This window comes from Schistocerca piceifrons, chromosome X (assembly GCF_021461385.2).
Source record: "Schistocerca piceifrons isolate TAMUIC-IGC-003096 chromosome X, iqSchPice1.1, whole genome shotgun sequence".
NCBI lineage: Eukaryota > Metazoa > Arthropoda > Insecta > Orthoptera > Acrididae > Schistocerca > Schistocerca piceifrons.
Window position 1 is genome coordinate 909,707,539 of NC_060149.1, and position 14,900 is coordinate 909,722,438.

General features: G+C 39.6%; 1 protein-coding gene across 1 annotated transcript in view; it reads left to right on the plus strand.

The window, feature by feature from the left end:
- The first annotated feature begins 3,740 nt into the window (after positions 1–3,740).
- LOC124721169 (structural maintenance of chromosomes protein 4-like) overlaps positions 3,741–14,900 on the plus strand; it is a 249,531-nt gene continuing 238,371 nt past the window's right edge. Inside the window, exon 1 of the mRNA XM_047246005.1 lies at positions 3,741–4,080. Coding sequence (XP_047101961.1) covers positions 3,835–4,080 — 246 coding nt within the window. The 5' untranslated portion in view covers positions 3,741–3,834. The remainder of the gene's footprint in view (positions 4,081–14,900) is intronic.

Consider the following 14,900-nt stretch of genomic DNA (forward strand, 5'->3'; position numbering starts at 1 on the left):
ATTCAGGATGTGAAAATAAGATGTCACTGCAGTTAAATAACATATTCAGCAGATAAGTGTAACTTCTATTAACTTCCCTCATAAATAGGCCTATGTATTTCAGAAATAGTGTGTAATGGTTATAAACCAACTACAATTTTACTCATACAGTAATGGCGTGTTGATGTATGGATAAAACTTAAAAAAATGAAAGGTATATTTTGTTTGTAGTTTTATACTGGTACATGCAATTAGTAAAAATCCTTTATACATGAATTATATTTTACATTGCTATACTACATTGTTCAGGGGCTTGTTTAACAGTTCCTGTTGCATTAGCTTTAACTGTCATCTTTGCTTTCAGCAAAATCGACCAAAAAGGTCAAATCCTATTTCATAATTCTGTAAATGTCGACTGTGTAGTTTTTTCCTAAAGCTTATTCTATTACACATATTATATGACATAAATCTGTTAATGTCATTGTTACATCACAATATTTTCCATTTTTTATCTCATGTCTCAGCTGGCTACCCATGATACTTTGCTGATGCTGTGTCTCATTTATATACAATTCGTGTAAAGTTTTCTGTTGGGATTCCTTGGAGTACACTACTTTGATGTTACGTTCTTTCTGTCAATTCCAATGTTAAACATAAATATGACCCTGTTACGTTAGTTGTAATTGACGTCATGCAGTGAAAACCGCAACCTGGTGGTACCCTTTAGCACTGTCTTCCGTTATACTCCAAATCCAGTTGTCGTTTACTGTTCCACAGCCAATAAGTCATTATATTACAAAAAGGCAAGATGTTGCATCTGTCTTGTTCATACTATTTGTACTCCAAGTTGTACATACACTATAATAGCACATCTGGCATGTCATTGTAATGCCTCGACTTCCTTGTGGTATTTTTATTTATTTTTGTTTAAATTTCACTTATTAGTGATATTCATTATTATATTTGGCTGTTGATTGCATCTGACCATATCAATGGTATTTCATGAGAAATATTATTTTACATTATATCGTGTAGACCTAATGCAAAAGTGTAGTTGAAGCACTGTATGATGTAACTACCGCAGCTCATTTTTATGGATATGTAACTTTTGTCATTAAGCTGCAGTGTATTCCCTATTACCTTTTTTATATAACTGCAAGCATAGGCCACTTTACACAGTTGCCTATACTGTAAGCCTGTAACACGGCATAGTTTCTATTTATACAGGGTGAATCACTAACTATTGCCACCAAAAATAACTCCGAAAGTATGATAGGAGCTGAGAAGTTTGTAAGACAAAAGTTGTGTGGGACAACAGGGGCTATAATACGACATTGGCTTTTAGTTGTTAGATGTGGTCACGTCAGAGATATGAAGGTCAAATGGCTCTGAGCACTATGGGACTTAACTTCTGTGGTCATCAGTCCCCTAGAACTCAGAACTACTTAAATCTAACTAACCTAAGGACATCACACACATCCATGCCCAAGGTAGGATTCGAACCTGCGACAGTAGCGGTCGCGCGGTTCCAGACTGAAGCACCTAGAACTACTCGGCCACACCGGCCGGCTGCGATGCTAGTGCCATATCAGGCTATGAAGGTCAACTTTGTTTCTTTTTTTTCTTTTCTTTCTTTTTTTTTTAACGGGATGCTATAGTTTGGTACATATTTTCTGATAGTGGCTATCGAGAAGAATCCAATAATGTGTAACAGTAACGTCTTTGAAACTCAACGAAGGTCACAAAGGTGGCATGACAGTCCATTTACAGAAGGTGTTCGAAGTGATGACCGTTGGTATTAATGCAGTGCTGCAATCTTCTTATCATGGATTGAGTGGTATTCCTTATCACTTTGGCACTTATCGAAGCATATTCTCTGACAATTCTCTCTCGCATATCTTCAGGTGTAGTTGGAATGTCTTTATAAACAATGTCTTTTGCGAACCCCCACAAGAAAAAATCCAGAGGCGTCAAGTCTGGCGAATGAGCTGGCCATGACACATCTCCTCCGTATCCAATCCAACGATTTGGGAATTGTCTCTGCAACTCATTTCTAGCCATCAGTGAAAAATGTGCCGGACACCCATCATGTTGATACCACATTCTGTTCCTTGTTCTTAATGGTATTTCTTCCAATAACAGACCTAATGTTTCTTGCAGGAATGTGTTGTACTTCCTACCATTAAGATAGCCATCGATGGAATAGGGGCCTATAATTCTGTCCTCCAGAAACCCACACCATACATTCACCGACCACGGTTTTTGGTGTGCAACTTGCTGCAGCCAACATGGATTTTCAGTTACCCAATTATGCTTGTTATGCAAATTAACTTTTCCATGGTTCGTTAATGTAGCCTCGTCAGTAAATAAAATCAAATTAATAAATATGTCATTCCTTTAAATCTGAAGTTGAGCTCATTGGCAGAATTCAATGTGACGCATAAAATCCGTACCAGTTACTTCTTGGTGGAGACTGATATGGTAAGGATGATATTTATGGCGATGGAGAACATGAACAACACTACTCTGGTTCATGCCAGATTCCCTTGCGATTTGACGCAAACTAACACAAGGATTTCGAGCCACAGTGGCTAGAGTACCAATTTCCGTTTCCTCGTTAGTAACTTTCCTTTGCCATTTATGTTTCCAATGCATTAAAGATCCAATTGTTCTCAATTTAAATGTAGGATGTGTAGGGTGAGTACATCGAGGATATCTTTCAGCGTGTAACTCTCTAGCTCTCACTGAATTTCGTTGGCATTCTATGGAAATGAGAAGCATCATTCACATTCGCTTGATTCGACGATACTAATCTTACTGTTCCCATTAGTGTTGTATTGCAAAACCAGCGAATGGTGTTTACATGTCACTGGCATGTTAGATGGATAGGCCGTATTCGGCGAATATTTAATATTTGCACGATACACGAGTGAGAGTTATAACTGATAAGGAATACCACTCAATCCATGATAAGAGGATTGCAGCATTGTGTTGATACCAATGGTCACCACTTCCAACACCTTCTGTAAATGGACATGCATGTCACCTTTTTCACCTTCGTTGACTTCAAAGACCTTGCTGTTACACATAATTGGATTCGTCTCGATAGTCACTATCAGAAAATAAGTACCAGACTATAGCATCCCATAAAAAAAAGCGAAGCTGACCTTCATAGCTCTGACGCTACCCCACTTAGCAACAAAAAACCAACGTCATATTATGGCCCCCGTTGTCCTATGCAACTTCTGTCCCACAAACTTTTCAGCTTCTATCGTAGTTTCGGAGTTATTCTAGGTGGCCATAGTTAGTCACTCACCCTGTAGATCTGGAGATGGCAAAACATATTGGCGAAACTAGTAAACCAGTAATTGTGTTAGCATAGCGGTCTTGGCAAATAAATGGTTTTCACAAGAAGACTACAGTACAAAAGTATAGAAGACGTCATGGAAACCTTTGCAATGTGTCCCAAATACAAAGAAGACGACGAGTGGGCGCAGCTAGAACGTGTTACCCTCCGATGTTACCAGACGACGCCACTGTCCTCCTGGACAATATAAATGTGAAAAGTTTCTTCACGTACCATTCTGTTTCGTTGACGAACTGTATGAATGCCGCCTTAAGGAGTGGTTTAACGTTTCTTTCCGTTCTGTTCACTCGGCTCTAAATCGATCTTCATGTGATTTTTCCGTACGACTTCGATATTTTTCGCGTGTCTTCATCATTTGAATATCTTTGGCCCATAACAAAAATTTTCCCGCGAGAGCGCCATTGTATTTGACTAGTTAGCCGTTGAATGTAGGTGGGTTCGGATTGAGGTGACAGGTTAATACCGCTTCAGTTATTGGTAGCTGAAAAATGTCTTCTGATAAAGTTTGCAAGACAACGGAAGAAGAAATCGAAAATGATAGTGAGAAGGGTAGTGACAGTGACGACTCTTCGGATGAAGAGGGAGGTATCAGACTCGGTGACATTTACATCCCACCTGGTCCAAAACCAGTATGTTCCTTTGATAGTAAGGGACCGAGATTGATGATTACACACATTGATAACGAAAATTTCAAAAGTTATGCTGGAAAGCAAATATTAGGGCCTTTCCATCCGGTGAGTGAAGATTTACTACTTTAGTAAATAAAATAGCATAGAGATATTGTGTTAAAAGTTTGTCATCACGTTCTCATTCATTTATGTGCAAAGCCATGGCAACGGCTTGATATTATATATGTGCCTCTTGGCAACGTTGTATTCGTTACATGTCATAACAAGGTTTCCTGCCCATATTATAGCGGGTTTCGTAGTTAGATGCTTAATTAAATATCAGTACAGCTGTCCTAGATGATCGCAAGATTGTTGTAGAATTTCTCGTTTCTTTAACATGTAAATACGTAGTTGTGCACAATGACCTCTTATTCCCATTATTTTTGAAAAAAATTGAAAATGTTGAATTAATGTCGTATGTGACCAGTGACATAGGAGATATGCAACAAACGCTGTAAACAATGTGGCCATTATAACGTGATGTTAATGATTTTTGTGCCGCCGGCTCTGGGTATTGATTTCTTACCTGATCTGTGACATTATGGCTGCTGTGACGTCACGTTTTTGCGCATATTTTGAATTGAATTTCTGCGTAACAGAACATTCTATCTATCGTAATCTCTATGGGTTATGCGGAAAGTAATTCGTTAATTTTTAATGTTTATCAGAAACGGAGAAATCAAGGCTTCCTAGGAAAACTGTTGTATTACTTTCTTAATTTTTTAAGATCTCGTGCTTGACTTTCTACTCATGAGATAAATTGTATTCGTTTTACCGGGAAGAGATTTTGCTACGAAAAGGGGCAAAAAAATTGTTAGCCTGGGTTGTTATAGAAACTGATGAATGTAATTTTGAAGAAAAAAAAGTGTAGGTGGTAGAGGGCATGATGTTGTTGGAAGATAGTTGTGGAGAGCAGTTGTTTCAGGCAGTCACTCTTTTTCCGGATATGATTTTTAAGGCAGTTAGACAGGATAGCTTGTACTATGTTAATAAAAAATTATATAACAGATGGGTCAATCTTAATGTCAAGGGGGGGGGGCGGACTAGTTACAAGGGATTAGATGAATTGACTTCATGCATTTGGCTGTGAATCATTCTGTAGGAATTAGGGACAAATGGACCTGCACACATACAATTGAAGGGTATTGGGGCAATGAAAAGCCTTGTTGGTTGAGGGAAAGAGGAATTTCAGTGCTACAGAGTCATTTAGACTTTGGAAAGTGGGGAATAATGTGTGTGCCAAAGGAAGTGTCAGATTTGTTCTTGAAATGGTGATTTTTTTTTCCTTATTTTTGCAATTATTTTTATCTGTTGATTCTGTTTCATGTTTGATTTTGATGTATGGAAGTGTTTTGTAAGTGGTTTTATAGGTAGCTTTGATTTCTGGGAGAACAAACTATTTGCGATCCTAATCACCTATTGACAAGTACTGTGACACACCCTGTTACTCCGTACTGTTCATTTCAGTGCTAGTTTTGTATGACAGCGACTTGCTGTGTAGGGAATTTTGCATAGTGTACTGAAGTTGGAAATTGTTTGATGTTGTTAGTGAGTTTGTTGACAGTAGGTTGTAGTGGACTGAAAAGATGTATTTTTTTGAAATTATGGAAGAGGTTCAGAATTTGAGTGTGGTTACCTTGTGACTCAGTAGAACAGCTTAATGTTGCAATAATGGCTTTGTTTTAGCTAGAGGTCTCAGTTAGGATGGAATGTGATTAAGGTTGGAGTTGGTGAACCCAAAGAATCTGGCAGTGGAAAAGATAAGTCGTGATACTAATCTGTAGTATAGCTTGATGTCTGTTAGTTTGGACTGCAACAGTTCGGTTGAGAGCTGGTGTAGCCAATGAATCTTTCAGTGGAAAAATTACAAATTTAATCACTCCTTTTTTGAGTTGCAGCTGTTTGAACTGTGCTAGTATCTGCAAACTAAAGACAACATCACAATTCATGAGATTTAAAAAAAAGCAGTGAAATATTTCTCTGCTTAGTGTTGCTACCCAATTGATCTGCATGAGGACACTGAGTAAATGGGTCAATGTTTTTAATTAAATTCTAGCAGGAGGTAGAGGATCAATGTTTTATAATCAGTCATGGGAGAAAATTTAGACACCCACCCCCATACAAAACCACACAAAACGACGAAAAAAACCGACATCACAATATCATCTGGGAATCGGACACTTCCCTTGACCTATATAGCTCAACAGCAGCTCCCGATCTCATAAATTAGGATCCAACACTTCCCTTGGCCTATATAGCTCAAAAACAATCAATATTTATTAATATACTAAATGTGACTGCTACAAATAAGCATTGATCCATATACCTTCTCTAATAATTTAATTTAAAAAAATCGATCCATTTACTGGAAGTACGGAAGTGTCCGATCCCACCCGTCTGCTTTGACCCATGACGTCACGAATATGGCGGAAACGACCATAAACCACGATTCCAATATGGCACATATAAAGTCGGTACGTACATGTTATAAGGACGAAAATACATCAAAAAACAAACACATACACTTTCCACAAAAAGCCTAATGACACTAACGGGACAAGGGCGGAAAATGGGTTGGTTTTGGGTGGGGGCAGACTAAATATAAACAAATTTAGACACCCACCCCCATACAAAACCACACAAAACGACGAAAAATACCGACATCACAATATCATCTGGAATTGGACACTTCCCTTGACCTATATAGCTCAACAGCAGCTCCCGATCCCATAAATTAGGATCCAACACTTCCCTTGTCCTATATAGCTCAAAAACATCTCCCGATACCAATATCAACATACACAGCCACACATTGGGATCGGACACTTCCCTTGACCTGCGCACTGTTACTTTTATCCGTCATATCCATTCCTGAACAAAAACAACCAATTAATTTTACTAAAATTACCACACGATGTACAGGGAACAATACTAAATTAACCTTCACACAAAATCGTAAACTCACTGAAACGAATTCCACTACAAACACAGCTAACACTCTAACAATTCTGGATAATGAGCAAAAGCAAAGTGAGCCCATTACACCACACAAACGAAAACCCTGAACATACCACCAGAGAACACAACAAACCACAACACATCATCTACAAACACGCCACACTCGCAGACCAAACTCCGCGCCGTCATGACGTCACACACAACACCCTTACGTCACGGGTCAAAGCAGACACGTGGGATCGGACGCTTCTGTTGACCCCATTTACTCATTGTGCTCATGCAGAACGATTGCTTAATCATTTCACTGCCACATTTGATAGGTTTTTATGTCAACAATCTGATGCATGCACCAACACATGTATTGTCATGCAAAGCTAAATGACTTAAATCAGTCCACTTAATAGCACTCGCTACCATAATCACAAAGTATCTCACGAAACTCAGTAACACACCGAAAAAGAGTATACAGGGTAATGATTTCAATTATGTCACTAGAAATGCATTGCCTCTCTTCTGGCCTCTCATTGGTTATGTCAGAGAATCACCCTGTTGGCTACATGAAACGGATATGTAGTCAACTTAGGAGTAGTAGATAAGCACTGCCGTTACTGCTGCTGGCCCTGTGCTAGACTTTAGCCAGAGGTTTCATGTCTAGCTACTTGTAGGTGAATAAGAAATGTTTTTATGTATTCTGACAAGCAGTTAAATATAGTATGAAATATTAAGCAGTGAAAGTTAAATTTCATTTTGTGCGTTAGTAGCAGAGTTATACTATACATACACAAGTAGTTAAGAAGAATTGTACATAAAGTATAACCTACTGTTGTGAGTTTGACATGAGCATCGGATGAGGAAGGATGGAAGTTCACGCTTTGCCTGGCCATCCTGATTTAAGTTTCCTGTGGTTTTTCTAAATTACTGCAGGTAAACAGCAGGGTAGTACCTTCAACAAGGCTACAGCCAACAACCTGTCCGGTCCTTACTAAATACCTCTGTATATTACTTTCATTTACTGTGGCTATAATAAATTTATGTTGTTTAACCTTTAGTTTTATTTAGAATGGACTAGGGTCATTTGATTTGCAAATGACTGGTTTGTCACAGGTTTCTTTGCTTTTGTGGAAGTGTTAGCAGTGAGGCTTTGAATGGTGTGAATATGTGAACTCTAGCCCTTTGCTTCATTATTCAGTGCTCAGCAAGACAGTTAAGTTGGCCAACAAATATGTAATGTATTCACGTATGAATCTTTGTGATAAACTTTCTGCACTTTTATATGATAAGCTGTGAAAGGAAATTTCGATGTAAAATAATATTTGTTCATTCTGTTATCATTTATTTTATTAGTTTGTGCCTATCACATTGATTGTATTCATGATGACTCAGTGCTGTGGAATTTCATTAGGTTTACAAATATTTTTCTGTTAAAACATGGCTATATGTGGTCATTTATACAAGTGTTTTTAACACTTCAATGAATAGGTGATTAATGTAACCTTGAAAGAGGTGTACAATTCTATATTGAATTTGTGGCTGAGTTAGCCACTCTAACTATAATCTAATGTAGATATCTCGAACAAAAAACACTGCTCAGTAGTTTGAAGAAAGCACAGGTACTATCCGTCTACAAGAAAGGTAGTAGAAGTGACCCACAAAAGTACCATTCAATATCTTTGACATAGATTTGTTGTAGAATATTATAACGTATGAGTCCAAACATAATGAAGTATCTTAAACAGAATGGCTTCCTCCATGCCGACCAACACATCCTGAAAACATCGACGATGTGAAACAAACTCACAACATGAAAGCTATAGGAAACTCTCTTGCTCCTCCCATGTCTCTTACCTGGCAGCCTGCTGTACGTAGTCCCTCAGTATCCTGTGTGTTCTCAATGGTACTTTCTGGGGTGCAGATCGAACCATGCTCCTCTGTTTGTACCAGTCTCTTGCCTATCTGAAACTAGACTATGGGTGCTTTGTTTATGCGTCTGCATGTCTGTCCCTCTTACGCTATCTCAACACAATCCACCATGGTGGTATCTGTTCTGCCATTGGTGCCTTTTACACTAGCCCAATTGAGTCTGTATGCTGAAGCTGCTAAACTACCATTTTCCTACCATCGTGACTTTCTCTTTGGAAGGTATGCACGCCGTTTGTCTGCAGTGCGTGACCACACATCCTATGCCTCCTCCTTCGATTATGCCTTTGATCACCAGTTTGGTGTGCGTCCCTCTTCTGTTACCTCCTGGAGTCTGTTTCGGCACTTGCTCCGGCAGCTTCGCTTCGCATTACCTGCAACTTCCCCGGTGGGTGTGAGCCCTTTACCACCCTGGCTTCGGAAGCATCCAGTGTTAACCTTGGCCTTCATTCGCTTCTTAAGGACACTAGTCAAGCCTTTCTCTTTCGTCTTCAGTTTGACTGTCTTCGCATGGAACTTCCCATTAGTACCTTTTCGTACACTATTGGCTCTCGAACTGACCACGGTATTGGGTGTGCCTTCATTGGCACCCACGTCTTTTGATACTGGCTTCCGGCACACGCTCTCGAACTGACCATGGTGTTGGGTGTGCCTTCATTGGCGCCCACGTCTTTTGACACTGGCTTCCGGCACACTGCTAAGTCTATCTGCAGTGTACACCATCCATCTCTTAATGCAGTGGGTCCAGGAATACTGTCACTTGCTCACTCTTGGTGGAGCCACTGTGATGTTTATGTGGGTCTCCTGGTCATGGCGGTCTGCCAGGAAATGAGGCTGCTGCTGCTGCTGCTGAGGCTGCAGTCCTCATCTCAGCCCACTAGTTCCTATACTCCCTCCACTGATCTGTGTTCCTGTCTGTCAGGAGGTGGTATCCCTTTGGCATTGCCATTGGTCCTCCCTTTGTGGGAATAAGCTCCGTATTATCAAGCCTCTGCCAGGAGCTTGGATGACCTCTTGGCTCTCCTGCTGGGAGGTGGTCATTTAACTAGGTTGCGTGTTATCACTGCCTCTTTAGCCATCGTCATTTGATAAGTGGCCCTCCCCTGCCTCTTTGTACACATTGCGCACAAGTTTAACTGTCCGCCACATCCTGATGGAGTGCCCATTTTTTGAATTGTTCATGTTCCCGCTTAGATTTGCCGTCTGAGTTATTGGCCGTTTTAGCAAATGACGTGTGGGCTGTCAACCCCGTTTTACTTTTTATCTGCCAAAGCAATATGGCGAAAGCCATTTAATTTTTAGTTTTGGACCTCTGTTTCTGTATGGTGTCTTTTGTAGCCCTTTCTCCATGTCCCTGTTTTTAGCTGTCTTCTCTTCTGTCAATTGGCATTGATGCATAGTCATTTTTTAATTCCTCTGTCTTTGTGTTGTATAGTTTTGACTTGGGTGTGTATGACTCCAGTTGTTTTTGTGCTGCAAACAAACAAACCTGAAAGCCTTTTATTAAGGCAGTTGGGTAAATGCTGTATTTCTTAGTTTCTGGGAAGCATTTGACTTGGCACCACACCAGTGCTTATTATCAAAAGTTCAGTCATATGGTGTTTCAAGTGAAATTTGTGATTGGATTGATGACTTTTTGGTAGGGAGAACACAGCATTTCATCATGGATAGAAATTCGTCAGATGTAGAAGTGACTTTGGATGTGCCTCAAGAAGTGTGTTGGGACCTTTTGCTGTTCTGTATAATGATTTGAGAAAATATTAATAGTAACATAAGGCTTTTTGCAGATAAGTTATCTATAATGAAGTACTGTCTGAACCAAGCTGCACAAGTATTAAATATGACCTTGATAAGATTTCAAAGTGGTGCAAAGATTGGCAACTTGCTTTAAATGTTCAGAAATATATGCACCACACACACACACACACACACACACACACACACACACACACACACACACACACTCCTTTGACTGTAATATCAGTGAGTCACATCTACATCACATGGATACTCCGCAAATCACATTTAAGTGCCTGGCATAGGGTTCATTGAACAACCTTCACAATTCTCCATTATTCCAGTCTTGTATGGCACACGGAAGAAGTGAACATCTATATTTTCCGCGCGTGCTGTGATTTCCATTATTTAATTATGGTGATCATTTCTTCCTATGTAGGTCAGCATCAACAAATATTTTCGCATTCGGAGGAGAAAGTTGACGATTGAAATATCATAAGATTCCACTGCAACGAAAAACACCTTTGTTTTAATGATGTGCACCCCTGTATTATTTCAGTGGGACTCTCCCCCGTATTTCACAATAATACAAGACGTGCTGCCCTTCTTTAAACTTTTTCGATGTACTCCATCAATCCTATCTGGTAAGGATCCCCCACCGCAAAGCAGTATTCTAAAAGATGGTGGACAAGTGTAGTGTGGGCAGTCTCTTTAGTAGATCTGTTAAATTTTCTAAGTGTCCTACCTATAAAACACAATCTTTGGTTAGCCTTCCCCACAACGTTTTCTATGTGTTCCTTCCAATTTAAGTTGTTCGTAATTGTAATTGCTAGGTATAGTTGAATTTACAGCCTTTAGATTTGACTGATTCATCATGTAATCGAAGTTTAAGGGATTCCTTTTAGCACTCATGTGGATGACCTAACACTTTTAGTTATTTAGGGTCAATTGTTGATTTTCGGACCATACAGATATCTCTTGTACATCATTTTGCAATTTGTTTTAATCTTCTGATGACTTTACTAGCTGATAAATGACAGCGTTATCTGTAAACAATCTAAGATGGATGCTCAGATTGTCTCCCAAATCATTTATATAGATAAGGAGTAGCAAGGGGCCCATAACACTACCTTGGGAACATCATAAATCATTTCTGTTTTACTCAATGACTTTCTGTCAATGTGAGCTGTGTTGCAGTTGGAATCTGCTAATGCCTGCAAATACCTGTGTGTAACACTTTGTAGGGATATGAAATGGAATGATCATGTAGGCTCAGTTGTGGGTAAAGCAGGTGGTAGACTTTGGTTTGTTGGTAGAATACTGGGGTAAGTGCAATCATTCTACAAAGGATTATACTTACTAGTCACCTGTGCAACTCATTCTAGAATATTGTCCAAGTGTGTGGGACCTGTACCAAATAGGACTAACAGGGGATACTGAACGTGTGCAGTGTAGGGCAGCACATACGGTCACAGGTTTATTTGACCCTTGGATGAATGTTAACGGTGATGATGAAGAAACTGAAACGGCAGGCTCTTGAGCATAGATGTAAACTGTCCTGAGAATCTCCTAACAAATTGTCATGAACCAGCTTCAAATAATGACTCTAGGAACATACAATCACCCCCTATGTTTCGCTCACATGAGGATAGGGAGGATAAGATTAGAATAATTACAGTAAACAAAGATGCATTCAGTCATTCTTACCATGCTGTACAAGTGAATGGAACGAGAAGAAACCCAAATAATTGGTACAATGGGATGTACCCTCTGCCATGCACTTCCCGGTGTTTCGCAGAGTGTGAATGTAGATGTGTACTACATTAAAAAAAGTAGTAAAATGTCAGTTGTCCTTCGCATCTCTGTTTTTGCATGGATGACATCACACACCATGCCTGGTCAAAGCCAATGTGCAGTATGTGTAGTGTCAATCCATCTGCTCAACCATCTCCATTGTATATATGTGTAATGAAGTCCATGGAAGGGCGAATAGCGGAAAACATTCATGTAGTTGCAATTTTTTGTGTAGTGGTATGAGGGAGTACCATGAAGAAATACTAAAAATCCTGATCAGTGGGGTGTTTGCAGGAGGGGGGAGGGGGAATTAAAGTATCATTTTGGTTTCTCTTGAATAATTTTCCACCGTTTATATCTACATCTACATGATTACTCTGCAATTCACATTTAAGTGCTTGGCAGAGGGTTCATCAAACCACAATCATACTATCTCTCTACCATTCCACTCCCGAACAGCGCGCGGAAAAAGAGAACACCTAAACCTTTCTGTTTGAGGTCTGATTTCTCTTATTTTATGTTGATCATTCCTACCTATGTAGGTTGGGCTCAACAAAATATTTTCGCATTCGGAAGAGAAAGTTGGTGACTGAAATATCGTAAATAGATCTCGCCGCGACGAAAAATGTCTTTGCTTTAATGACTTCCATCCCAACTCATGTATCATATATGCCACACTCTCTCCCCTATTACGTGATAATACAAAACGAGCTGCCCTTTTTTTGCACCCTTTCGATGTCCTCTGTCAGTCCCACCTGGTAAGGATCCCACACCGCGCAGCAATATTCTAACAGAGGACGGACGAGTGTAGTGTAAACTGTCTCTTTAGTGGACTTGTTGCATCTTCTAAGTGTCCTGCCAATGAAATGCAACCTTTGGCTCACTTTCCCCACAATATTATCTATGTGGTCTTTCCAACTGAAGTTGTTCGTCATTTTTACACCCAGATACTTAGTTGAATTGACAGCCTTGAGAATTGTACTATTTATCGAGTAATCGAATTCCAATGGATTTCTTTTGGAACTCATGTGGATAGCGAAGACGTATCTTAATAAAAATTAAACCACATTAAATTTCGTATGAAAAAAGCTCCATTCATTTCGTCTCAAGGACTAATAGTTTCCATGTTGTGTGGGGTGGGAAAATTGCAAATAATTAAAAATGTTTTAATTGTATAAAATTGTGTTGTTACAGTAGGTTAAGAACAAATATTAAGTTTTTGTATCATATCACATAAAGTGCAGTAGAACTGTATTATGAGGTTAATTATGTTTTGAGGCTGTCAGGCTGGAGGGGAAGTGGAAGGTACAAGCATGAAGTGAGGCAGGTTGCCATATTGCAGTCATGAACTTCCTTCCTTTGTAGGTCTGCAAATGGAAAGGTTTGCAAGCAATACTCCGCACTCTGCGCCTCACTACATCTAAACAACCAACTACAGGGAGTTTAACTCAATTATACTGACCCTTTCACTGTTTGCTACAAGAATCACTGGCTACACAGTGTCCAGACCCAGAGGTGTTTATTTTCCACAAAGTTCATTAACTCTACATGGCATACAGATATGTAATACTAGTAATAAGAGCACAAGAAACACATGTGGACAGATTCTGTGCAAATGTCTGCATGCTGTTTTACGCTGCTAGAGGAGAAATTGGTTTGTAGTCATCCTGTACAGCAGTTTGTGTTCTTCTGGGAAAGGTGACTTCCCCCACCACAAGTGCTGCTCACTTTTACAGTCTTTGCCTTGTCAGGATTTCCTGTCCAGTTCCCTTGTGTGAGTGGACTTCAAAGAGCTCATGTGTATACAGTGGCATTTTTCAGTTTGAATACTTATTAGCAGCTGTTCAGTGCCATTTATGTAAAATGCACTGCCATAAACAATGGCTGAGAAATATTCAGTTTGTGTTATGTTGTTTGTAATTACGCAAGGGAAAGGATCTGCAGTGGAAAAGGTGGTACATTGCTGCTATCTGTAATGGACAGCATATTGTTGGCCTGTGTAACCATTTTGTATTCACTCGGTGGTGAAATAATGAATGGCTAGATAGTTACTGCTCTTCTCATAATTATGTTATTGGTGGACTGCATCAATCTCTTCCATTCAGAACTTTATGGCACTTTGAGTGGGCTTCACTGAATGGAATGGGACTGATCATGTTAAAGTGTAGATGTGTAGATCAAAATCAAACAATGGAAAGGGTGGAATAGCAACATTATTGGACAGATGATTGCTACTCATCCATAGAGAAGGACAAGCACAATGAGAAAGACTGCTGAAATTTTTAAGCTTTTGCGCAAAGTCTTTCCTTTGAAGTAGAAAACACACGCTTTCACGTAAGCACAATTCTCCCATGTGGCCACTGTCTGAAGGTGCTGGAGCCCGAATGCTGCATCTTCCTTGCTGTATAGTCACAAGGAGGAGGATATCGCCTTTTGTTTATCTTGTGGCTGCCTGCTGAATTAATGGTTAGCCAACTATT